Source organism: Leguminivora glycinivorella, chromosome 7, assembly GCF_023078275.1.
Source record: "Leguminivora glycinivorella isolate SPB_JAAS2020 chromosome 7, LegGlyc_1.1, whole genome shotgun sequence".
Classification (NCBI taxonomy): Eukaryota; Metazoa; Arthropoda; class Insecta; order Lepidoptera; family Tortricidae; genus Leguminivora; species Leguminivora glycinivorella.
In genome coordinates this window covers 10,596,841-10,621,950 of record NC_062977.1, presented here as the reverse complement: position 1 = coordinate 10,621,950, position 25,110 = coordinate 10,596,841, and the positions used below count along the sequence as shown (strand labels likewise).

The following is a 25,110-nucleotide window of genomic DNA, read 5'->3' as shown; positions in this document are numbered from 1 at the left end:
CCTGAAATTGCTCCTTGCAAGAACTGCAAAGGAAAAAGGAAACGTAGGTGCCGACGACGATCTAAATAATATAAGAAATCACAGTAATATTGAAAATGAATACCAACCAGGCCCCGAAGCCGAATGGCATTTCTGCGACGCGAAACGAAAATGAAACGCCGCAGAAAGGTAGTCTGGCTCTGTCGCGACCAATACGCAAGGCAAGAGCGATAGAGATAGATATCTACGAAAGAGATATTATCGTGAGCGTTTCGTGAGCGTTTGTACATTCGGCTACGCACACTGTATTAGCGCATCATGCACAGTCAGAGACCCACACCCCACACATACACAACAAATATGCATATTTGTATCGTTTTACGTGCTAGTTGGAACAGGTGAAAGCAGCCAGATAAGTTTCCATCCAGTCGTAATGTTAAAGCTACGATATTAATTGTACGAAATATTGGTAAATCATTTATATTCTATTCGATTTTCAAGTACGTATTCGTACCGAATAATTCAGTTGCATAGCCGAATATTTGCCGAGATAAACAACCTAAATAACTAATAGTTATTTGTTATACATTGGATAAAAGCTTGTATTTTAACGTAGTGTGGAATTGAACTACGAAAAAGAAAGGATTACCTATAGTTGAACCACGATAAATACAATTGTTTAGAAAGAATTGAAAAACCCATAGTTTACAGAGTTAATAACAGTTCAGAGTTGTTTTAACTAAGAAAGTTTTCCACTCAATCATAAGAGGAAACTAGTTCAAGTAAAAAATGCGTTTATCAATCTTCCAATAGTTCCACAGGTCTTAAATATCTTTCTTTATTACTAGATTCGCCTACTTTTATCAATTCTAAAGCAGTTAATTTGACTTTATTCAAGGTCAAATTACTTTACCCACTAGTGGATAAAATGCGTTTTTACCCGCTGGTATTAAAGGACAAAACACGTGTTTCCGAGCTAGTGAGGGGAAAAATAAATTACATGAGAATTACCAGCTTATTCTTATGAATAATAAGGAAGAAGCTTGACTAATATGGGCGTTTGTCTTTATGATAACTGCAGCGGTCTTTCAATTTGTTATAATAAATGGGTACAATGGAAGTCTTCGATATATTTTATGCTTTAGCCAAGGTTAGCCAAAGCCGCTTGTACGGCAGTCATAAAAATAACTCCACCAAGAATAGTTGTGCAACAAGGGAGGTAAGGGGGATTTTGACAACAAGTGTCAATAACTCGCGACAGATGCAGGCTGGAGAGAGTTATAGACACGAGTTTTCAAAATCCTTACCTCCTGAAACATCCTTTGCCTGAAGTATATTGTACGGATTGTATAAATTTTTAAAATTAAATCCATTACTCCCTTGGGAACAAAATGGTACATTATTCTTCAGTAGACGTAGACGCAATGAGACCTTGAAACAGCAAATGTGATGAAAAATATAATTATATCTAATACCTACATTTCAAAGCAGTCACCAGCTGGAGTGGGTATTAATCAAACTTAATTTCAGGATAAATAAAGAAAACATATCATAATAATAAAGCGATTAAGAACCGCCACATGCTTCACTTAATTGTTATGTTTCTTACAGGTAGTTTCGAGTTCAATTACCTAGTCCTATCACACGGGACATCGTCGTTGTCGTTACAATGGACAGAGTGCTCTTTGTCACAATGTTACAATTCAGTATTCATACTAGAAGATAGCGAAAGATTATTAGGAAATTAAGTTTTATATTGACTACCGAATTTTCAAAGACAAATCGTCTCCGTAGCATGGTCTAAGAAAAACTCAATGTTTGGTACAGGTACATAAGTATAAAAACCTAATACCTATGTACCTGTACACAGTACCTTAACCACATATTTCTCGAGATACTAAGTGCTCCGCAGATTGTAAGTAAATATTATATTACTTATGCCCTTTGTTAGGGTCCTACTAAGACTTATAAATAATACCGCGGACTGTACCAAAATAGGTTGATTTATTCCGCCTTAATTACAACTTTAAATCCCGGCCAAACAGTTATGACATTAATTCGGTATTCGTCCGTTGCCGGTGAGGTAGGTAAAGGTGAGTGTGTGTGCCGCGCGCTGCTCGCCGCCCGCGCGTTTCCTCCCGTGCGTATGTCGAGTACTTAACACCCTTCATTCATAGCTATCAGTACCAATTTCTTAGGCAGGATTCTTTCGCAGTCTGAAAACCAAAAAAGTTGGTTGAAATACTTGAAATGTACTTTTGCCTGTAGGCTGGCGGCATGGAAGCAGTGTGCGAGCGCGGCGACGGCGCGTGCGCCGCGCGCGCTCTCTCCGCTGCGCTGCACGCGCTGCACCTCTACTGCGCGACCATCTCCGCTGCGCTCATATGCTGCTGCGCGAAGCCGTCACAACACAGGTTAGCCTTTAAATAGGTACTACAAGCTTGGATCGATTCAGGAGAATCACGAGTAACTTTGTTCCGCCGCTAGGACACCTACATTTTTTTTTTATTTATTTATAACAAAAGAAAACTTAAGTGGTAAGTACACAAATTTTTTCGCCAAACTGTGGAAATTTGTTGGCAAACATACGCTATTGAAATAAACAAACACATAAGTAAAGAGTCAAACACTTTAGGTCCGATCCGTGATTACACCATGTAGTTGTAGACACTATTTCGTCTTACTCGATGACAAACTAGGAGCTATCGCCTATGTAGCATCACTCTGGTCTTGTCCTTTGTCAACCAGCAAACATGAAACTTGACTTACCCACAGGACCCATAAACGATGGCGAGGTCAGAACGTGCGAGGCGCAGCGAGTTTGGTGCTGGGTGTCGCAATGGTCCTCGGTGCAGCGGCCGCTGGGCTGAGGCCGGGTCTCGTGGTGCCACTTACTGCTGCCCTCCTCGCTCCTCTAGGTTGGCTGTCCGCTGCAGGTATATAGTTGCCATATCAATACTCAAGTATTTAGTTTTCTTTGACATATCACACAAAAAAGGAACAATGCATGTTACGAGCACATTACGAGTTACGAGTAGGTATGTTATTATTGATACGCATTCTTTCATTCCGCCACAGCACTACACGTGGCGCTCTGGACCCGGCGATCGGCGGCCTCTCTCCTCTACCTCGCCATATACTGGCTCCTGACGGCAGTCTCCACTTCAGCCGTCATATGGCAACAAGTCGAGACGGGCCTCGCGCCAAACCAAATAGAAATCTATATCCAAGCAGTCACCTTGCTCATGGCGGTTATAATGGCTGGAGTTGACTGCGTTTGTTTTTATGACGAGGTATATTTACGTGTTAGAGTGTTTTTAGCTTTGCGTCTATTACTACTATTTAAAGCCAATTGGAATTAGAAAATTGGAGCTCGGACTTTCGATGACCCGCGCGCTTTCGTTCCTAAAAGTTTTCTCAAATATATTCAAACGTAATAATATAATTAAATATCCATCTACTTCCTAAACGAATTACCCCGCTTTTAAAATTCTCAGAGCTATTAACAGGTATGCGATATATGTAAACGGAAAGTGGAACGGCATTATAATAGCTTGATGAGAATTATAATGCGTGTTGGCATATCATTTTAGCTGTAGCGCAGAGGAATGTCTGTGCGGCTTTTCAAACGGCACACATATGTACAGCGGGGCCCACCGCCATTGACCTAAAAACACCCTACCACAATTAATTTGCACATGAAAAGTACATTTGCCTGCCACTTGTTACTCTCGCGTGTATATCATTTTATAGGCGTTTTATTGATATACTCATAATTATAGTAGGGAAAACTACTTTAAGCATGCTAAAAATATTGGACATTTAATACTGTTTTAATGATTAATTGAAAACTCCGCATCCATATAGAAGTGGAATAAGAAATTGGATATTCTAAGTGGAGAAACTAAAAATGGGCAATCAGTGAGAAAGTACTAAATAATACTCGTAACAATCTCTACAATAATTGATAATTAGTTAATTTTAATTTACACACGTATAAAATTTATATCGAGAAAATGTAAATGATAAGGGCGGACGGAATCCCCATAGAAATTTATTCAATTATTTGAACATTAACAGTTTCTTAATACGGTCTGACATTGCGTCCGATGAAGGCTGTGATTAAAACAAACACTACAAGTACATACACTACGTTACGCTTCATGCCTGCTCGCTCAAGATTGACATCGGGAAATTATGCTCAGTCTCTTCCGAGTTTTAATTACAGAGACATAAAAAACGTCGAATCGAAACATGTCATTAATAAGGTTCCTTCAACACATATAACATTTTAGTGCACATTTTCAAATCGCGGCCAATTACTGGACGTAGGAAACCTAAAACTAAATTATTTTTAATAAAAAACTCCATTAATTATGGTAAACCCAATAAAAAAGGTTACGATTGTAATAAATAAGGTAAAAAATAATATGAAATCCCTTTACAGTCCTCTCGAGTTGTAAGTAGGTGAATCTAGTAATAAAGATGATTTACCACCTGTGGAACTACTGGAAGCAGTGATAAACGCATTTTTTGCGTTGTAGTTTCCTCGCTACAGTGAGGGGAAAAGTTTTATGTTACACTCGGGTGCAAATGTATTTTACTTCTCGTGTGTTAAAAAACTGGCAAGTTCAGGATTCTATTCTCGAACCACTCGCTTTGCTCGTGGTTCAACTATAGAATCCTTTCACTTGCTCGTTTTTCAATTCTACACTCGGCGTTAAAATACAACTTTGCCCTCTTGTATAACAAATAACTATTATTGTCTACAGTGAATAGATAATTAGGCCTATAAGCTACCTAATTAAAGGTAGTCTGTACAAAAATTGGACTCAACAAAATATATTTTGCATTAACTAGGTATTTACGACGTTTCCATGTACGAATCAATCCAAATAACTAAGAAAGTAGAGAAAGTCGATTTATTATACAACATATATATCACATAGAAACCCACGTACAAGCTATTTAATATGTTGGGGGAAAGGAAATATAATATGTACCTAAGTGCGTTTTCACATTATCCGATCCGATATCGGATGTAGGACCGATATCTCATACATTTAAGCCGCCATCTTTGATTTTTACTATTGAAATCCTTCCGACATCCGATATCGGATCGGATAGTGTGAAAACGCACTAAGTTTAACAGTTTGCGAGAGGTGCAATTTGTTTATTAACCGGTATTTATGGTAGCGGCACTAGACTTCATTATTGGTCTCAGGAAAGCCACAAAACGGTTAATGCAATTGATTAGTTTCACCTACGCTTAACGGTATCCTAGTCAAGTCAGCGTCCTAGGGCGATTAGCCAGGCTAAGTCCTAAGAGCAGGCTATGCAATGTGCACTTACTTAATAATTCCTGCCACGTACAGGGACACTCATCCCATTAAGTGGAATTACGTCGCTTATCTTAGACTATCTAGTTAGGATAGTGCCCGGGGCACGCTAAGCTCGTAGTTGACGCGCTTAATTAACTTTTTGCATGATGAAACAAACCTAGATAGATTTTTTATTATTAGCTAGGGTTAATGACTGACAGAAAATAAAGCATGGAAAAATTTACACTTCCTGCGGGACTCGAACCCCGCGAGCGATTTTTTTTTTTTAATATAATAAAAAAACTTGAAGTATAGTTAGCGAACGTTTCCGCTAGTTCAAAATTGAACTAGAAAATAAAGCTTAAATATTTATAAATTACTGGCCACAATCAACATAATAATAATCATAATATTGCTTATTTATTACATTCATAAATCATCGGTTAGGTATTTAACATGACGATGATAGTTAAACGATGCGAGCTATAAATGTAATTGCAACGTTAAAAAAATTAACTTTTCACAAGTGCCGGACTCAATCAACTAAGAGGCATATGATTCACGCGATATTTTGCTACAATCATAGTTAGTATCGTAGTGTGAAAGCTCCGAGAGTCTAACGGGCCCCGCCAGACAGCCGCCGCCGTCTGCGACACACTCGATTGGCGCCAGCATCTTTGCTAGCAAATCTTTTAAACATACATCCATTATTAGCTCTCGTCTTATTGGTGCATATTACAAATACTGCTTTACTCTTGTCTCTGTCTTCAAACGCTATCGTAAAGGATCTTGACGGATGCTGAAATTTAGGTATAATACACGAACCGTGATCTTGATGTTCAAAATTATTTGTAAACATATTGGCAGCTCCAATATGCATGTTTGATTCCAACTGCAGTTTACCAAAGTAAATATGTCATATTCAGAATAAACAGACATTTTAATTCAGAAAAATGCGTTATTGTACGAAATCCAGCATATTGTACGATTGGAGTTAAAGACATTCAGCGGAGTGCTTGTTTTTCAGAAAAATTCTAATCTCTTTTGTTTATTTCAGGTTACTAAACGATTTCAGAATACTCCAAAATTGTCGTCAGCTATTTTAAGTGACATAAGTTATTTGCATAATGAGAGCCACTTTTATTCGAAAATATCATTTTATTGGCTCAATTCACTACTGTACAAAGGATATGAATCACCTTTGGAGCAAGAGGATTTAGGTGAACTCCCGGAGGACGAAAAATCAGTCAGACATTATGATAAGCTTAAGAAGATTCATGACAGTAATAAGGTTAGCTATTAACTTAGCATTATACGTTACAATATTAAGCAATTTAAATGCTGTCAAGATTTTACTACAGGCTAAAGGCTTTTTTGTTTCAGAAACCTAAAATGGACAGCGCCCCTTCTAGTATATGGACGTGCTACATTCGTATGGTGTGGCCAAACTTTTATATAGCCGGAGTTCTTAAATTGTTTAGCGATTTAATAAGCGTAGTGCCGCCTTTGGGACTGGCCGTGGTCATTAAGTACATACAAGATGCGAGACTAGAATACAATTTAGACGCTCCGGTGACCGTGGAAGAATTTTTGAGTAATGGATATATAATGCTCCTTATAGTGACGTTGGCGCTGATAAGCCAAGGCTTCCTATCTCAAAACTCGACGCATTTAGTGACAGTGGAAGGGACCCGGTTAAAGACGGCTTTACAAGTATGTATCATATCATTCATGATTGCAAAAATAAAGTTAGGGGCTGTAATGACAGCTCTTCAGCCTGACCTGACATTATGCGTGGGTATACCATACTGATTATGGTAAATTACATAACATCATCAAAACAGTAATGTTACGCAAATATATTAATGATACTCGTTTTATATCTTTCCAATCTCGTCTTGGTACTTTTATTTTTTTTATTTTTTGGGTTCCGAATTGAAATCAAGTGCGTGTTTTAGATTATTTTGACGGTAACAGGGCATGGTGTACGACAAGTGCATGCGTCTGGCGCCGTGGTCGTCGCCCGACGGGGCGGGTGAGGAGGCCCCGCTGCTGGCGCCGCCCGAGCCCAACACGCAGGCCGGGTACCTCACCAACCTGGTCTCACAGGACACTTACAACGTCATGTCCTGTGTCTGGATCTGCCATTATACTTGGGCTATACCGCTAAAGGTATTTTGATTTGACAAGTTAGGTATAATAGTCGTAGCAACAATATTTCTGGCAAAAAGAAAAAAACCAACTTAGTCGAATGCTAGTGACTAAATATTTATAATCGCTTATACCGTGAACAAGAGCGGTATAAGTAACCTACGTTGCAATTTTTATAAATGTTCTATCAAATTTATTGTGTACTCGTATTTGTATAATTTCGACATTCCTAAACATTTCAGGTAGCTGTTATTTTATATTTACTATACACTAAATTGGGAGTAAGTGCTATAATTGGTTCAGCAGCTAGTATTTTGTTTATCACTCCTTTGCAATTCTACTTAGGGAAGAAAATATATGACAATTCCAAAGAAATTGGGAGATGTACTGACCACAGAATGTCCAAATTGACAGAGATATTGCAAGGAATGCATGTGATCAAACTTTACGTATGGGAAGATCTCTTTAACGAGAAAATTCTAAACCTAAGAGAACTGGAACTGAAATTTCTAAACAAGGAATCAATTTACTGGAGCTCTCTAAGTACGTATAAATCTGTGCCTTTTAAGAAACTTCTATATGCTATTGCTAAATTCTACTGAGTAAAACATATATGGTTTTGCCACTCTGATCAGACTTCTTGAGACAAGTTGGTAACTATGTATAAGTATTATCTACACAGACTACAACAAATCTTGTTTTGATTTCAGCATTTACTACTCAAGTTTCTACGATATTGGTAACAATGATAACCTTCACAGTATACTATTATTTAGATGACAGTAACACATTTACAGCAGTGAACATATTCACTGGCCTAGCGCTTTTCAATCAGTTGTCCGTTCCGCTACTCATCTTACCGGTGACCGTGCTCATGGTGATTCAGGCGATGGTAAGACGACATCAATGTTTTCTCATATCAATCTATTGTTGCCACTTTTGATGCACTCGCACTACCAGTTAATAAAAGTGTTGATAACGGTTTTAGGTCAGCACGAACAGGATAAAACGATATTTAGATCTTCCCGAATCAAAGAACACCAGAGAAGATGATAATGAAGCATTTTGTCAAAGGAAATCGACGGATACATTTAACGACGCTTTTGTAGACATCAAGCCAGATGACAGTTTATCTGAAAACCCTGCTAAAGACGAAGCGGATGACTTGAGTAGCGACCAGTTTTCAGACGAGGACATGTTTAATGTTGCAGAAGATAAACAAGAAATCCTAATAAGATTTAGAAGTGCAGGATTTAGCTGGGGACCAAAGAATGATATTGTCTTAGAAGTTGATTATTTAGACATTCCGACTGGTAAAACAATTTTTTACTTTGCGTACCTATATGTATATTCCTGCTTACTTAATAATTATACATATTACATTTATCTTTACAGGGAAACTTATAATGGTGGTTGGCGCCAGTGGATCGGGAAAAACCTCTTTTCTCTCATGTATTCTAGGAGAGATGTACTTTGATCGAGGTGAAGTCTGTCGCAGCGGGTAAATGTTGAATGTATTGGGTTGGTAAGAAAGTAATGAGCGAATCATAACCAATATTGTAATTTTTATTTAATTTATTATTTTAATCATTTATCAAAAATATAACGGCCTTCGTTATCTACTACTTGTCTCCATCGTTCTGGTAAAGAATGAATAGCATCGGCGAAGAAGTTCTTAGGTTTAGATTCAAAAAACTCAGCTATGTACTGTCGTAGATGGGCTTGATCATCGAACTTTTTTTCAGGCATTGCTTAGCGATCTGAACAATGCGTAATCCGTAGGTGCCAAGTCTGGAGAGTACGGTGGATGAGGTATCACTTTCCAACCTAGCTCCAATAGCTTTAGCCGAGTCACTTTTGCAATGTGTGGGCGAGCATTGTCGTGTAAGAAAAAACTTTAGCATGCTGTGGACGATTCTGACAGATTTTTTGGTTTAAATTTTCAAGCTGATTACAGTATACTGATGCGGTAACAGTCATTCCATTGGTAGGAGTTCCCAGTGAATAATACCATGAATATCCCACCAAACGGACAGCATAACTTTTTTCGGGTGAGGCTCTGTTTTTGGTGCCTCTATTCCTTTTTCGTTTGGAGCTAGCCACTGACGTTTGCGTGTGTGATTTATATATAAGACCCATTTTTCATATCCAGTGATAAGATGGTCCAACCAGTTGAATGTGCGGCGAAAAGACAGAAGTTGTATGCAGATATCGGCACGGCGGTTTAGTTGATGTCTATGAAGTTCGTGCGGTATCCAAACACTGTATTTGTAGTTTTTTCCCAACTCGTGTAAATGTGTTTCTATGGTGACATGAGAGCAGCCTAACTCGGTAGCAAGAGTACGACTCGTTAGCCTCGGATCTCCTTCAATTAAGGTTTTAATTTGGCTACATCAATCTTCACCGGTCGACCAGACTTAGGTTGATCTGATAATGAAAAGTCGCCACTACGAAACCGCTGGAACCATCGTTTCGCCGTGGCCTCAGACATAACTTCAGGAGCAACACGCTGACATATATTACGCACTGCTTCGGCGGCTGAATGGCCAGACTGAAATTCATATAGTAAGCAATGCCTTACATGCACTTTTAATTCGTCCATTTTCTTCCTTATATTAGCTCGGCGACAGCTAGTGAATGACTGACGAGAAACTGTGCGACTCGCCCTTTATATACTTTCGACCATAGAAGATTCTAGAACTCTCTCAAAAAATTTATGTGGAATTCAATCGATCGCTCATTACTTTCTTACCAACCCAATAAATTAATTACAGCCTTCCTTACAATTATATCCATCCATATACAAACAATCGAATGTGGCGAGTAAGTACACTGGTGGGATCAATAAAATTCTGTGAAGGTCAGATCGCCGGGATGTATTTTTAATAAGGGGTACCAATAGGCTTATATCACTAGCCACGTTGGTTTAATTTTTTTATATATATGAATTAAGGTCAGTGTGGGGAAGACCGTCTACCCGGAAAGACCGTCTATTGACTATAACTTTTGTGTTTATATATCTACGCCTCTCACACCTCCGAAGATATAGCAGTTTTTCATCCTCAAGCCATTGGTCTTCAGTACATATCCCTAGGACGAACACTAGTTAACAATAATCTTGATTTGTGTTTCGAACTCGAACATCGAGTTGAACATGGTTCCGCAAAAAATTAAAATAAAATAGAAGCAGTCGGAATATTTGTATATTGTATATGTAACGTAGTAATTTAATAACCGTCCTTTCTGACTAGTACTATTAATTTACTCAAAACGCGCTCAATTTCTAGTTTTATGTTCTGAAATATGTAACCTAGAAATTGTGCCTACTCAGAAAGTCCGGCATAAAAGAGAAAGGCAAGACCGGCATATGATAAACAAGGAGTTGCCAACATTTTTTAGGCTTTATTGGAAATAAGTCGAGTGTAAACGATATCAATATATATAAGGACGTTTTTGGCTTATGGTATTTGTGCCGTTTTTGATTTAACTTCGAAATACAGTTTTGGTAATGATTCGTATGGTGTTACTTAGATCATTCGAAAGTATTAAGTAAAAATAAAATATATATATGTGACATGGTTGTGAAGAATGATAAGAGGTGAACAGTAGTAAGCCTCACTGCATTATTCATCATCATATTTAAGTTGGTAGAATTATCATAAAAGTTCTACTCGTTTTTTATTATTTTTGTTTAAGTATATGTAGATTGTGCAAAATGCGGCGACAAATATTTCAAACAAGAGTAGGGTTTCAAGTTGGTCATTATTTTTATAATCAGCATTACCCAACAGGGACCGTATGAACAGTCAGCAATGTCAGATTTCCAATTGGTCATTAATGATAGTAGCAAAACTCGTGTATGCACTTCGCGCATACAGTAAAGAGTGACAGAGGTAGCACTATCGTTATTGAAATTCTTGGTAGTAAGAGTGAGGAGAGACCTCGAGATGTATCGCTACCGCGTGGTCGCCGCCGTCTAAGCACGACACCTCTTAATAACCGTTCAGCTCAACTTTCGGTCGGGTACCCGTAGGCCCCGTAGCAACTTGAAACGGTTGAAACGGTCAACATAAGAGTTTAATCGCCTGTATTAGATTCACACCCCGTATATGAAATATTAAGGCCATGCCTGGATCAGAGTTAGGTATTAATAGATTAACTTTTATCCGACTAATTAATCGTTTAAAAAAAGGCGTCAAAATTAGTCGACGATTAATTTATTCGCGATTAACGTTAATCGATGATCTTCGATTACAATTTATTAATCGTCCTTTTCAATCGATTTAAACGAATTAATCGTCTTATTTTAATCGTTAATCGTTAGTCGATTACTTTTTGCCCAACTCTGATAGTGTCTATAGCAAAACCCAGACATTGCTAAGAAATGTTACCAAACTAATTCACGTACCTAATATCCTATTGCCTTTACTTAATAACAAAGTTTCAAAAACAAATAAGTAGTTGGATTTATATGAGCCTGCATATCGTGACTAAATTGGACCTGAAAATAAAAGGTTATGAACCCCATCTACGGGGCATATGCCGGTCTTGCCTTATAAATGGAAAAATGCTTAGATGTTTAAAATTTCAATGTTATTTTATTAATTATCTAGCACATTATGCCCTGTTAATATGTAAAATAACAATGATCATGGTTTTGGAACCTAGTCTCATATGAAATTACGCGACAACAAGCACTAGACGGTCTTTCCGAGCTGTCCGCGGGGCGAAGGTCAACCCGCCGAGCCTTAAAAAATGTGATTTTTATCACTTAAAATTACCTTATTTCGCCAAAATATTATATATGCTTTGTAAAATATAATATTTGCTATCCCATAGGACCAAGCGCATTACGCCAGACTAAATTAATTATAGAGTTTTATCCACTCAAACTTTATTTCAAATAAACTATGCCGGTCTTGCCCGCACTGACCTTAGGTAGATGTGATACAACTAAACAACTTAACAGCAAAATTAGGATGCGCTATTGTAGTGAAGTAAATAAGTAAATAAGGTATGCACCAATATTTGTTGGATGAATATATTGGCTATTTACTTATATTACCTACCTAGTAGATACCTACATTACCTACATATAAGTAAATAGCCAAACTATATATAAATAAACGTTTACTTACGTCGATGCGCTTATAATTAGCGGAAAATTATAGCTGTTGTATATGTTTAATAACCGTGAAATTACGACAGTTATATATAGTGTTATGTATTTTAGAAATTGCTCAACGTGGTTTGCTGGGCAGCCGCCGTGGCTGCTCGAGGGGTCTGTGCGGAACAACATCGTGATGGACAGCGCGTGGTGCCACAGCAAGTACTCCCGTATCCTGCGCGCCACGGGACTGGTACCGGATTTACAACTGCTGCCTGGTACGAAAACTCGATTGTTGCGCTTTCGCAACTTAAGCTACTTGACTGCGTTCAATCTATCGTCAACAACTTTGAGAAATTATTAATGGTCAAAATGTAAACTCCAGAAGGTGACGCTACTCAACTCGGCAGCCAAGGTTCGCTTCTATCCGGGGGACAACGCGTACGCGTGAGCGTGGCTCGTGCTCTCTACTCCGGGGCCAGACTCCTGGCGCTGGATGAACCACTGGGAGCGCTGGATGCAACGTTGGCGAGGCACTTAGTTGCACGGGCCCTCGTGCCCGCTGCGAGAGGAGGGGCCACTGTACTGTTGGCTACTAACCGGCTCGAGCTATTACATTATGCTGATCTGGTAAGTCGTGTAAAACTTAATAAGGAAATAATCGAGTGAGTATTAAATCCAAGCAGGCATCCCTAAGGCACTGGTCCCATCGCGAGCTAGTAAGCTATGAGCTATTATTGGCTATAAAAACGAACAAAAGATAAGCACTCCCGTGCAAATAAAAGAGACACGGCGATTTTGATAGCTCACCGCTGGGCGAGTAACTATAAACATCGCCGTGTCTCTTTTATTTGCACGGGAGCGACTATCTTTTGTTCGTTTTTATAGCCGATAGCTCATAGCTTACTAGCTCGCGGTGGGACCAGTGCCTTAGAATCCGGATTTAATGGTAGCTTAGCCTCTTAAGATTGCAGAAATTATTTATCTACTTGCGTTTTATTTATATATGTCCATTGCTAGTGGTAAGCCTGTTAGTTGAGTAATGGTTGCGATAAATTTACGCGCTGTATCCTCACAGGAAAGTAGTTAATAGATGCGCATTTCAGATACAATAATAAAAAAATAGAAACTTCATCCTATTTGCAAGAATATGTACGAGTTTTAGGTTAATATTTGCTACAAGGTACCATGTTACATGGCATCAATATTGTCATAGTATTCGAAAATGCATGCAAATGTTCAACAGGGTACAATTTTGTTGTAGATGCATAAGTATACCTACCTACCTAAATATGCCTCGTGTTACTCGACTCCGTCCGCCCTATAATACCTATCGTGTCGGTTATTGTCCTGTTGGTACGAGGTCGAAGCACGAACTCGAAATGAACGCACATTTTACAAAATGAGAATTGCTATAACAATACTTAACGCGAAAGCATGAACACGTTACAATACGACTATGATTTTAGCATATTATGTATTTCTCATTGGATATGAGTTTATAAAGAAAAAGATTTTTGGGTCATTGTTTTACTACTTATGACGCCATTGTGTTATTAGAGTGCTTTATGATTCTACCCACTTTTTTGTAAGAAAGTTCCATGCTGCAAAAATCGTTACCGTTAATCAGTTTTCTTTTTAAACTATTCGCATTTCCGAGACTAAAGTAGGAAGTGTTATCCGCGTATTAAAAGTTTCGCGCTAGAATATAAGCGGTAACGTAGGTAAGTTGCTCCGCCTGGGACCACGTGCTCCGGGGACTACGTGCTTCGCGACCGCGGGCTGCGCGACCTGCGGGCTGCGGCGGCGGCGGCGGCGGAGGGCGCGGTGGAGGAATACCGCGCTCCGAGGAGGTTTGAATTTCTCCGACGAATGGGTGAGCAGATATATCATATTATTTTAGAAAGAACATGTTCGGTTTCCGATTCGGTGCGGAGGCCCCAAGCCACGTGTCGGCGCCGAAACTTACTGTAGCGCTGCGATAGCGCCGCTGACCGCGGCAGTGTTGTCCGCCGCGTCGGCGCCGCCGAGGTTGCGTAGAAGTTGCCTCCTCGTTAACGATGGCCATCTCTGCGGTGCCGCCGAACAACGTTGTGGCCGCCGCATAGGCGCCGCGTGCGACGCTGTAAGTATGTCTGCTGCTGCCCCGACGCGAGCGCCGCGCCGTTAGTGATCAGTCGTCAATACGCAGGCTACCAGCGCGGCCACCTTCTGCCCCCGCCACAACGCCGCGAGCCTGCTGAAGCTGTCCACCAATATCGCTGGCCGCCACGCTTATGCTGGCGCCTCGATGGTGATGCAGCGCGCTCATCTGCCGTGACAACGCCGCGATCCTGCTGAAGCTGTCCACCAGTATCGCTGGCCGCCACGCTTATGCTGGCGCCTCGATGGTGATGCAGAGCGTTCGTCTGCCGTGACAACGCCGCGATCCTGCTGAAGCTGTCCACCAGTATCGCTGGCCGCCACGCTTATGCTGGCGCCTCGATGGTGATGCAGAGCGTGCGTCTGCCTTGACAACGCCGCGAGCCTGCTGAAGCTGTCCACCAATATCGCTGGCCGCCACGCTTATGCTGGCGCCTCGATGGTGATGCAGAGCGTTCGTCTGCCGTGACAACGCCGCGATCCTGCTGAAGCTGTCCACCAGTATCGCTGGCCGCCACGCTTATGCTGGCGCCTCGATGGTGATGCAGAGCGTGCGTCTGCCTTGACAACGCCGCGATCCTGCTGAAGCTGTCCACCAATATCGCTGGCCGCCACGCTTATGCTGGCGCCTCGATGGTGATGCAGAGCGTTCGTCTGCCGTGACAACGCCGCGATCCTGCTGACTGTCCACCTGCTGTAGCTGTCCACCAGTATCGCTGGCCGCCACGCTTATGCTGGCGCCTCGATGGTGATGCAGAGCGTTCGTCTGCCGTGACAACGCCGCGATCCTGCTGACTGTCCACCAGTATCGCTGGCCGCCACGCTTATGCTGGCGCCTCGATGGTGATGCAGCGAGCTCATCTGCCATGACAACGCCGCGATCCTGCTGAAGCTGTCCACCAGTATTGCTGGGCGCCACGCTTATGCTGGCGCTTCAGTGGTGATGCGGAGCGTAATACTGTTAACCGCTGCACAGGCGTCGCAATCCTTCTGCTGCGTCTGCCGTGACAACGCCGCAAGCTACTTGAAGTTTTCCACCGGTGTCGACGGCCGACACGCTGATGCTGGCGCCTTGATGTCGCCTCGATCGCACGAGGTAAGATTGCAGACGCGGCGACCTTCATCGCGCCACCGAGCGCAATACTGCGGCTGCCGCGAAGGCGTCGCTAATTTTCCTGCCGCGTTTGCCGTGACGACGCCGCGAACTCTGTTGATGCTGTTCACCGATGTAGCTGACTGCCACGCTGGCGCCGGTGCCTCCCGCGCTGACGGCGGCGACCTCGAGAGGGCCACTGAGCACGATACTGCGTGACGCGACAGGGCATCGAGACGCCTTTCGAGCTGACGACGGCCGTCTCAATCTCACCGCCGAACATAACAGCGTCTGCTGCAGTGACAAGCTGGTAAGATTGCTGATGTGGGCCCTTGGTGCTGCTAGCCGCCACGCTGATAACGCCCGTCGCGCCTAAGATGTCACGCTCACCGCGAACACTGTCTTCCCCTACAATGGTGCTACGACCACGACTATCCAGGCTCCGTCTGCTACGGTATCGCTGCTGACCAGGCTGATACTACCCTCCAATGTGACGCCGGGCGCCGCTATCAGCTGACATCCCGTACACTATGGTATCCACTCTTCTCTTTCCAGTTCCCGTGAAGTACGACAGTATTTACACTCTATTTTGACCAAGGACTCCTCCGTCGCCGAAGTGAGAACAGATAAATTCTAAAGATGCTACGTCCTAACGCCGGTTTGGACACCCATAGTTGAACGAGGTAAGACGTCAATAACCGGACGAGGAGCCGCACTGCTGCGAGGGTGTCCTGACGATGTTCGCGAGCTATCTAATCGGAGAGGCGCCTCGCGAGACGACCCTGTGATTCCTGTACATCGCTCATTGTGTAGGTCAAAAACATCGTAAAGGTTTGCGGAATTAAAAAAAAAATCTCTTTCAGAATGTCCAGATCTGAATTCGAGCCAGCGTCCTGCATCCTGAGCGTGCGTCTGTTTACCGGGTGGACACCAAAACCGATCGGTAATCTGGCCGCGGGGGTTCCAAGTACACGACGATTTCCCGGAGGCTTGTGGCGCCCACTGTCCATTCGAGAGATTAACTTATTCGCCGAGCCTCTAATAAACAAATTGGGAAAAATAAACCCGCTTCGCCTTAGTGAACTTGAGATTCCAGCTCAAAGCGAAAGGGGCCAGGAACTCAGGAGGACTTCAGTAGTTATCATCTGGCTCGACTATACTGAATTAATATAGTGCTTGATTCGATCGTTGAACCTGATTTCATCAATTTCACAACTTTCGTAGTCTACAGAGGAAGGTTGCACCGCTGCAGTTTCCAGCATTACCTCGTACAGCTGCCGATAGCTGTAGGCCAATCGCCCCTGTTTTGCTTGCATCTGCAGCCCGATAAGACCTTCAATAATCGGAACATTGTACGAAGTAAAGCTCTTCCGATGGAAAATAATCTTCAACAGGCGGTGGCGCTAGCGACTGAAGTGACATGCAGCCGGATTAAGGTTCGCATAGCACTATATGCTATGCACAGTTCGGTTGTATGTTATGTTATGCTGTACGATGGCAGGATTACATCTCTTCTGTTACGAGTAACTACGACAGTAACTGCTGACTCCAACAGACTGTCGTACGAGGTCAGTATGCACCCCTGGGAGCCAAGTAAGTGACCTTCGGTGACCTCGCCTTCTTCTGCTTCGCCCGTCATCGTACCTCTTCGTCTGCGAGAGCCCTGCATTACGTCGTACAACGGTACGTATTAAGCCTCCGCCACACATAGCGCTAACGCTACGCTATCAGCGCGCTGAATGCGCGTGCATTCCGCTCGCGTCCCGCGCGCGTTGCGCTCGCAATCAGCGCTCGTTAGTTCCCGCTAGCGCCCACTGGGCGCAACGCCAGCGTTTGTGCGGTGCACCGCCATTATTGCGCTCCGCCTACGCTCTTAAAGCGCGCATGTGTGGCGGTGTTTTAATTCACCCCTTGACCTGCTACCACGACGTGTTCAGCAACCACTAGCGATGCGACACGGACGTCTCCACCTCTCAGTCTACTCTGTCGACCTTCATTGCACGAAGTAGAAATCCGACGCATCGGGTTTTGGATTAGGTAATGGATTACCCTAAGAGTCAATGACTGACTTGAAGAAATCGACTGATACCTCCGTCCAGTGTAGTAGCAATCGACAGCGCTCGTACTTTTCATCTTCTAGGCTAGTTTTACCGAGCGATCGGTATCCTCAAATGCCCTCACTAAAAAGAGCTCAGAGTTCAGGAGTCTCGCTTGCAACCGCGCTCGCTTGACGCGAAATAGTCTGATCGAAAATACCAGTATTGTAACAAATAGCCCTTGGGCGCATGAGTGATGACCTTTTTCTGTGTTTGATATGGACGTAAGACGTTGGACTTTAAATAGTCATATCAAAGCTAATATTGATTTAGATAATTTTTACGAAGGGTTGACAAAAGCAGTATCAATTACGTTACCCTGCTACAGTACAGATAGTTACACTACTTTTACAGTTAATTTCCACACTCTGTGTCTGAAATTGGGTTTATAACCTGATAAAATAACGTGTCTGTTAATAATAATAGTGTATCTAAGGTTTTTGTATCTTGTTCAAGTCAGCCTCGCCTACATCTTTTTTGGTTTTGATCTGCGATGTATAATAATGTCATTTCTCTAACTATTCGCTGACTAAAGCTAAACGTCATCACGAAAATCTCTTTAGGCGTTTCTGGCACCGAGATATTCGCGGATCGAAGGCTATTTCGACTGATACATCTGTCAAATCGGTTCAACAACTGATTCACTTATTCTTCTATGCTATGCCAATAGGGCTACCAAAGGCTTGCGCGCCAGCTGACTCGCCACCAGGAGATAATAAACAGGTCTCTATCAAAATAATAACAATTTTATTGGAAGGTAAAATTATTATATTAAAATCAGTATTACTCATAACTAAATTTAATAGGTATCCTCTCTATGTCTTAGATGACTAATAACCATAAGGTATACTGCCGAACGATGTTCCAAGTTCAAAGTGACATTGGCAAATTACTGAACTTGGAATTTATTGTGATTGTCTCAGAATCGGTACGGTAGATAAGTAGTTTTGGGAACACATTTATGTTTACGAGTAAAATGTATTTTCAGATTATAGTGATGGAAGACGGTCGCGTAGCTGGCTTTGGGCGGCCCACAGACAACGACCCGGCGATATCACGCTGGGCCCGGCTGGCCGGAGAGGCACGGGCGGCGGCCGCGCGCGGCGGCGCCGGCCCTCCGGGGGGCACGGCGCGGGAACGCACGAGGCTCGTGAGAGCACTCAGCCGCGCGAGATTTAGCAGGAGCTTGTCGGAGGATACCACGGTGGGGGTAAGTTTGGACGTAAGTCGCGTAGACTAGAGCAGACTTGACTGCAACCCGGTTATATCGTGCTGGGCTTAGAGTTAACTGTTTGACCAAGGAAACGCGAGACACATTGTTAAAGTACCTACATAACAAGCCCCCGGGTCCTCCTGAAGCTCGAATTAATTTAATTTATGTAGGTATAAATGTAAACGCCTTTAAGACAGGTATATAAGAAGTAAATTGGCTCCCTACTGCATACAGTATACATAACTACCCCGTTATACCTAAGACTATGCACCTTGAATCTTACACTGAGTCATATTTATTAGCTAATATGTAGATGTTTGGGCAGATCGAACAATAGATTGTTTTGTCCGTAAATGTCATATGGGCAGTTTGACGTCAACACGGTCACAGTCCAGAGCGATTTATCGCCTCGTTTGCCATTGTCACCGACGTAATATATTTAAATAAATATAATAATCGGGTCGATTTACGGCAAGGTAATTTACCATCATGGGCAGTGAAACATTTGATTGCTCTCTCAAATAATTTAGTCCGATCAATACAAATATGAACTAAATTACGAGCAATACAATGTATGTTAGGTACCTGCTCATAGTGCTCATATAACCCGGCAACCTTCAAATCAAGAGTGAACAGGCATCTTCTGGGCGAGCTCTCACTAAATTACGAGCATCGTAGGCTCATATAACGTCAAATTTGCCTTTGGCTAGTCATGTAGGCCACGTCTTTGCCTTTGGCTAGTCTGTGGCCAAGAGTAAGCCCATTTATAATTATAATAAAAAAAACCTAGTTACATACATATATCCAATAAATTAAAAACCAATATAAAAGTACTTAACCGCTGCCGCGTAAACTTAAATTTTTAAATTCTCCTTCGTCGTTTCAAGGACGACACTGACACATTGGTGTCGTAGAAAAACTGACTAGAATAGAATACAATAGAATAAACATTTATTCGTGAACACAGGCAAGACAAAATACACATAATAACAACAAGACAGAAACCAATGAAGTGCCATGAAATGGCCTCATCTCAGCGTAGATGTCAACATATGGACCTATAGCTGCGCGACATTTTCGAACCCACACAATTCTTGTTTGGAAAAAATCATACCTCCAAGAGAACTCGAACCTGCCTCCATTTGGAACACCGGTACACGAAACACTCAGACCAACTAAGCCAGAGAGGCCTTTCATATGTGTTCGAATTTTTTCACGCCTTCGGAGCCCGCAGTGACAATGTCCATTCAACTAAAATAGTTATTTGTTATACAAGGGAGCAAAGTTGAATTTAACCGAGTGTGGAATTGCAACACGAACTAGCGAATGGATTCTAGGGTTGAACTACGAGCTAGCGAATGGATTCTATGGTTCGAAAATAGAATCCTGAGCGAAGCGAGTAGTTCAAAAATAGAATCCTGAGCGCAGAGAGTGTTGCAATACACACGAGGTAAAATAACTTTGCATCCCGTGATTCCCGTGTGTAACACATAACTTTTCACCTCACTAAAGCGAGGAAACACGCAATAAAAACAACTGGAAATAAGTCAATTTGCGTTTAGGTATTACAATTTTCACGATGCACCGACCGACACCACAAAAGTTTCAAATTAAGAATCAAGAAGAAAAATCTATTTGGGTGCGTTCCGTTTCACGCGTTTTGAGATTACAATGTTACTTAAGGTGCGTTCTGAATAAGTACAACGGAAGAGTCAAAAATACAATTTCTTGTACGATTTCAAGTGTTGTATGGTAAAATCATGTTATAAAATTGTTTGAATTTTATGTTTTTAGTCGGATACAATTCGATATGAAATTATTTTTACGTTCGCATCACATGATTTGTTAAGACAATTTAAGCACAGGGAGAAAATTGTCCTGTCTGGGACATGCCTTTACAAGAAATTATATTTAAAAAAGTAACTAATGACACGTTCGGATTTCAAATATTCTTTGCACTCTTGTGGATAAAATGCGATTTTACTATCTGTTGTCAAAGAATAAAAAAGTCCTTTCCGAGCTAGTGAGGTGAAAAGTTGTTTTATCGCTCACAAACATTTCTATTTGATAAAAAAAATTGCTTCTTACCTTTAGATTTCTGTTTGATTCAGGTGGGTATCAGCGAAGCGGCCGGGGCGCACCTTCTGGCTGAGGTCCCCACGTGTGCCGGCGGCAGCTGGCGGCGGGCCACGATTCGGCAGCGCCCGGCGCTGTCGCGGCAGTTCTCTTCGCCTCCTCCTTCTGTGCATAATTACAAGTAAGATTAATATTTCACCACTTAGACGCATTACATGCCTCTATCGTGGGATTAGTTGTCACCCAGCACTTAGGTACACCTTACGCCACTCTAGTCTCTCAATTAATTTCTAATATTTGATGAGTTGAATAGTGAAAACACCATCACAATTTTTGTAGCACCGAAATCTTGAACTTAATGAATGGCATGTACAGATGGCGAAGAGATGTGCGTCGAGCCGTGAGCGCGGACGAATCAAACGCAGGGTTGCGTCGAGAGGCCAGTCTGCTGCGGCGACTGCTGAGAAGGCCACGGGCGCACCGGACACTCGGCAGGTCGGTTAATATGGTGAAAAGAGGCGGAGACGTACGCAACTAACATACAACTATACAAAACGATGCCCTATCTACCTACTGTTTAAGCTGCTGGTCAGAGTGCAAACACTCATAAAATCAGGTAAAAAGAGCTGGTCAACAGTTACTGCATAGAATTGTTAACTTGTTAAGTAACATTAAGAAACTCATAGGTATACGGTATACCTATAGGATCACAATAATCCATTACTGCCATTTTCTACAGTCCTCATTAGACTGGATTTGATACTATTATACGCGTCGTAAAAATTCAAGCAAAATTTAACGTTACAATGTACTTCGACGTAGGTATGTAATGTAACGCAGAGGTGCATTACCTAATGTATTTTCGTTGCAAGTCGATGTTTCGGTTACAGATGGACACCAAGAACTCTTCGTCGGCTAATAAGCTCCGATTCTGAAAGTGCGCCTGAAGAAACTCAAACAAACGGTACTAGTATAATACCTACCTAGCTACCTACTTCTTACCTTATAATATTGGGTTGGTAAGAAAGTAATGAGCGATCGATTGAATTCCACATAAAATTTTTGAGAGAGTTCTAGAATCTTCTATGGTCGAAAGTATGTAAAGGGCGAGTCGCACAGTTTCTCGTCAGTCATTCACTAGCTGTCGCCGAGCTAATATAAGGAAGAAAATGGACGAATTAAAAGTGCATGTAAGGCATTGCTTACTATATGAATTTCAGTCTGGCCATTCAGCCGCCGAAGCAGTGCGTAATATATGTCAGCGTGTTGCTCCTGAAGTTGTGTCTGAGGCCACGGCGAAACGATGGTTCCAGCGGTTTCGTAGTGGCGACTTTTCATTATCAGATCAACCTAAGTCTGGTCGACCGGTGAAGATTGATGTAGCCAAATTAAAAACCTTAATTGAAGGAGATCTGAGGCTAACGAGTCGTACTCTTGCTACCGAGTTAGGCTGCTCTCATGTCACCATAGAAACACATTTACACGAGTTGGGAAAAAACTACAAATACAGTGTTTGGATACCGCACGAACTTGATAGAGATCAACTAAACCGCCGTGCCGATATCTGCATACAACTTCTGTCTTTTCGCCGCACATTCAACTGGTTGGAACACTGGAGATGAAAATGGGTCTTATATATAAATCACACACGCAAACGTCAGTGGCTAGCTCCAAACGAAAAAGGAATAGAGGCACCAAAAACAGAGCCTCACCCGAAAAAAGTTATGCTGTCCGTTTGGTGGGATATTCATGGTATTATTCACTGGGAATTCCTACCAAGTGGAATGACTGTTACCGCATCAGTATACTGTAATCAGCTTGAAAATTTAAACCAAAAAATCTGTCAGAATCGTCCACAGCATGCTAAAGTTTTTTTCTTACGCGACAATGCTCGCCCACACATTGCAAAAGTGACTCGGCTAAAGCTATTGGAGCTAGGTTGGAAAGTGATACCTCATCCACCGTACTCTCCAGACTTGGCACCTACGGATTACGCCTTGTTCAGATCGCTAAGCAATGCCTTGAATGAAAAAAAGTTCGATGATCAAGCCCATCTACGACAGTACATAGCTGAGTTTTTTGAATCTAAACCTAAGAACTTCTTCGCCGATGCTATTCATTCTTTACCAGAACGATGGAGACAAGTAGTAGATAACGAAGGCCGTTATATTTTTGATAAATGATTAAAATAATAAATTAAATAAAAATTACAATATTGGTTATGATTCGCTCATTACTTTCTTACCAACCCAATACAAACACATATTAATGGAACATACTTATTATAGTTAAATATACCTATAATACTTACTGTTTGTTTTGGAACAGGGACAGCAAATGAGACGGCTCTTGAAACGTCATGCCTCTCGACGGGCACCAACGGAGTCGATGTCGCACTCTCTATGCCCGACAAGCCTGCTGTGAACAAAGAGGAAGAACCAGAAACCGTTAGCGAGGTAAGTACAGTCACCATCAGATATATCGTAGCAGTCAAGGTGCTCACAAATATCTGAACAATCTGAACACGCCTCTATTGTCGAGGCGATACGGCGTGTCCAGATGTTTTTGCGCGCTCCGGGTGCTCAGATATATTCGATGGCGACTGTACCTACGAGTATGTTTCATATGTTAACTTAGGTATATCGATGCACGCGAATATTTAGATATTTACATAAAACATAAGATGATAATGTGATAATGCACAGCATGGAAAAATGGAAATAGCATTTAGTATGATTAGCTGTCAACTGTTAGCAGCAATCAATGTACCTACACTACCTACTTTATTCCCGCCATGGTTAGGTTTATGTTCAGTCGTTCAAAGGTGAAGCATTGAGTCAATTTTGTGGGATTGAAGCTTAGTGTCGTCTGCATGTCTAATAGACATTAGAAGCTAGGGAAATAAACAAACAAGTCTCAACAAAACCTTACAATTAACCAATTATTCTTTTGTTTTTAGTGTACCATATGGTGGGCATACGCCCGCGCGTGCGGCTGGTGGGGCGCGGCGTACTGGGCGGCGGCGACGGCGGCGCAGGGCCTCGCGCTGGCTGCCGATTGCTGGCTCGGCTACACCGCCGCTGGCAATGCGCTGGCGCCCTTTACGGACGAGCAGGTAAGCAGAGACGCAATAAACAAAAAAAATTGTGCGTGATGGAGTCCCTCCGCGCGGAAGAAGTGAAACTTCGTAATGTGTTGTATTTCAAAATTCGAGTTGGCGTTTAACGCTGTCAGTCGTTTAACGTCGCATTATAATTTTCACATCAAATAAAATAGCTTTGGCTTACCTAATTGCGCGATGACCCAAAATGACCTAAGGAATCCAACACTTTACTCCGCGCTAGCTTACGATAGGGTAGGTATTCGATTTATAGGCAGTGAATGATCAAAACATACCAAACTGCCGTACGAGTTGTCTACGTTGCATTGATTTAATCCGGACGAATAAAACGTACACAACAGATTTTAGTCGAGTAGAAGAATTAAACACCGTTTTAACGTTTTAACGGATGAATACTTACTGATGAATGAAATGTGTGCCGATGTTCTGTTGTCATTTCCAGATGTGGGAGTCAGTGCGCAACTACGCGCTAGTGTGCTGCGCGGGTTTATGCTGCGCCGGCGGCGCGCAGGCGGCGTGCGCGCTGGCAGGCGCCCGCGCGAGGCGGACGCTGCACGAGCGGCTGCTGCACGCCGCGCTGCACCAGCCGCCGCTGCAGCAGGCGCCCGGCGCTGCGCTCATGCGGTTCGGCGCAGACATCGCGGTCATAGACAAGGTAGAGTCGAGTGCTGATGTACAGTCAGCAGCAGAAGTTCCGTAGCGGGCAAGGTGTTCAAAATTAACTTGACACGATATCATTTTTAAGACAATAAGAGCGTGTTAGGATCATTGTGAACACCTTGCCCGCTACGGAACTTCTGCTGCTGACTGT

The 25,110-nt window shown here is 42.3% G+C and overlaps 1 protein-coding gene and 1 long non-coding RNA gene across 2 annotated transcripts in view; one reads left to right on the top strand and one right to left on the bottom strand.

Annotated features, from left to right (window-relative positions):
• Positions 1-25,110, top strand: part of LOC125228179 (ATP-binding cassette sub-family C member Sur) — a 39,310-nt gene that overhangs the window by 9,267 nt on the left and 4,933 nt on the right. Inside the window, exons 2-20 of the mRNA XM_048132639.1 lie at positions 2,248-2,393; positions 2,755-2,915; positions 3,058-3,272; positions 6,358-6,591; positions 6,684-7,013; positions 7,278-7,472; positions 7,694-7,994; positions 8,162-8,343; positions 8,440-8,764; positions 8,847-8,952; positions 12,685-12,836; positions 12,944-13,188; positions 18,878-19,099; positions 21,214-21,359; positions 21,554-21,673; positions 22,069-22,142; positions 23,507-23,634; positions 24,138-24,293; positions 24,742-24,954. Of these exons, the coding sequence (XP_047988596.1) occupies positions 2,257-2,393; positions 2,755-2,915; positions 3,058-3,272; positions 6,358-6,591; positions 6,684-7,013; positions 7,278-7,472; positions 7,694-7,994; positions 8,162-8,343; positions 8,440-8,764; positions 8,847-8,952; positions 12,685-12,836; positions 12,944-13,188; positions 18,878-19,099; positions 21,214-21,359; positions 21,554-21,673; positions 22,069-22,142; positions 23,507-23,634; positions 24,138-24,293; positions 24,742-24,954 (3,642 nt within the window). The 5' untranslated portion in view covers positions 2,248-2,256. The remainder of the gene's footprint in view (positions 1-2,247; positions 2,394-2,754; positions 2,916-3,057; positions 3,273-6,357; positions 6,592-6,683; positions 7,014-7,277; positions 7,473-7,693; positions 7,995-8,161; positions 8,344-8,439; positions 8,765-8,846; positions 8,953-12,684; positions 12,837-12,943; positions 13,189-18,877; positions 19,100-21,213; positions 21,360-21,553; positions 21,674-22,068; positions 22,143-23,506; positions 23,635-24,137; positions 24,294-24,741; positions 24,955-25,110) is intronic.
• Positions 1,987-24,838, bottom strand: LOC125228184. The gene is made up of 5 exons (XR_007177264.1): positions 24,700-24,838; positions 23,490-23,596; positions 21,191-21,343; positions 2,749-2,909; positions 1,987-2,195 (listed from the first exon to the last, which is right to left on the bottom strand). It is a non-coding gene; the product is annotated as an uncharacterized LOC125228184 (long non-coding RNA).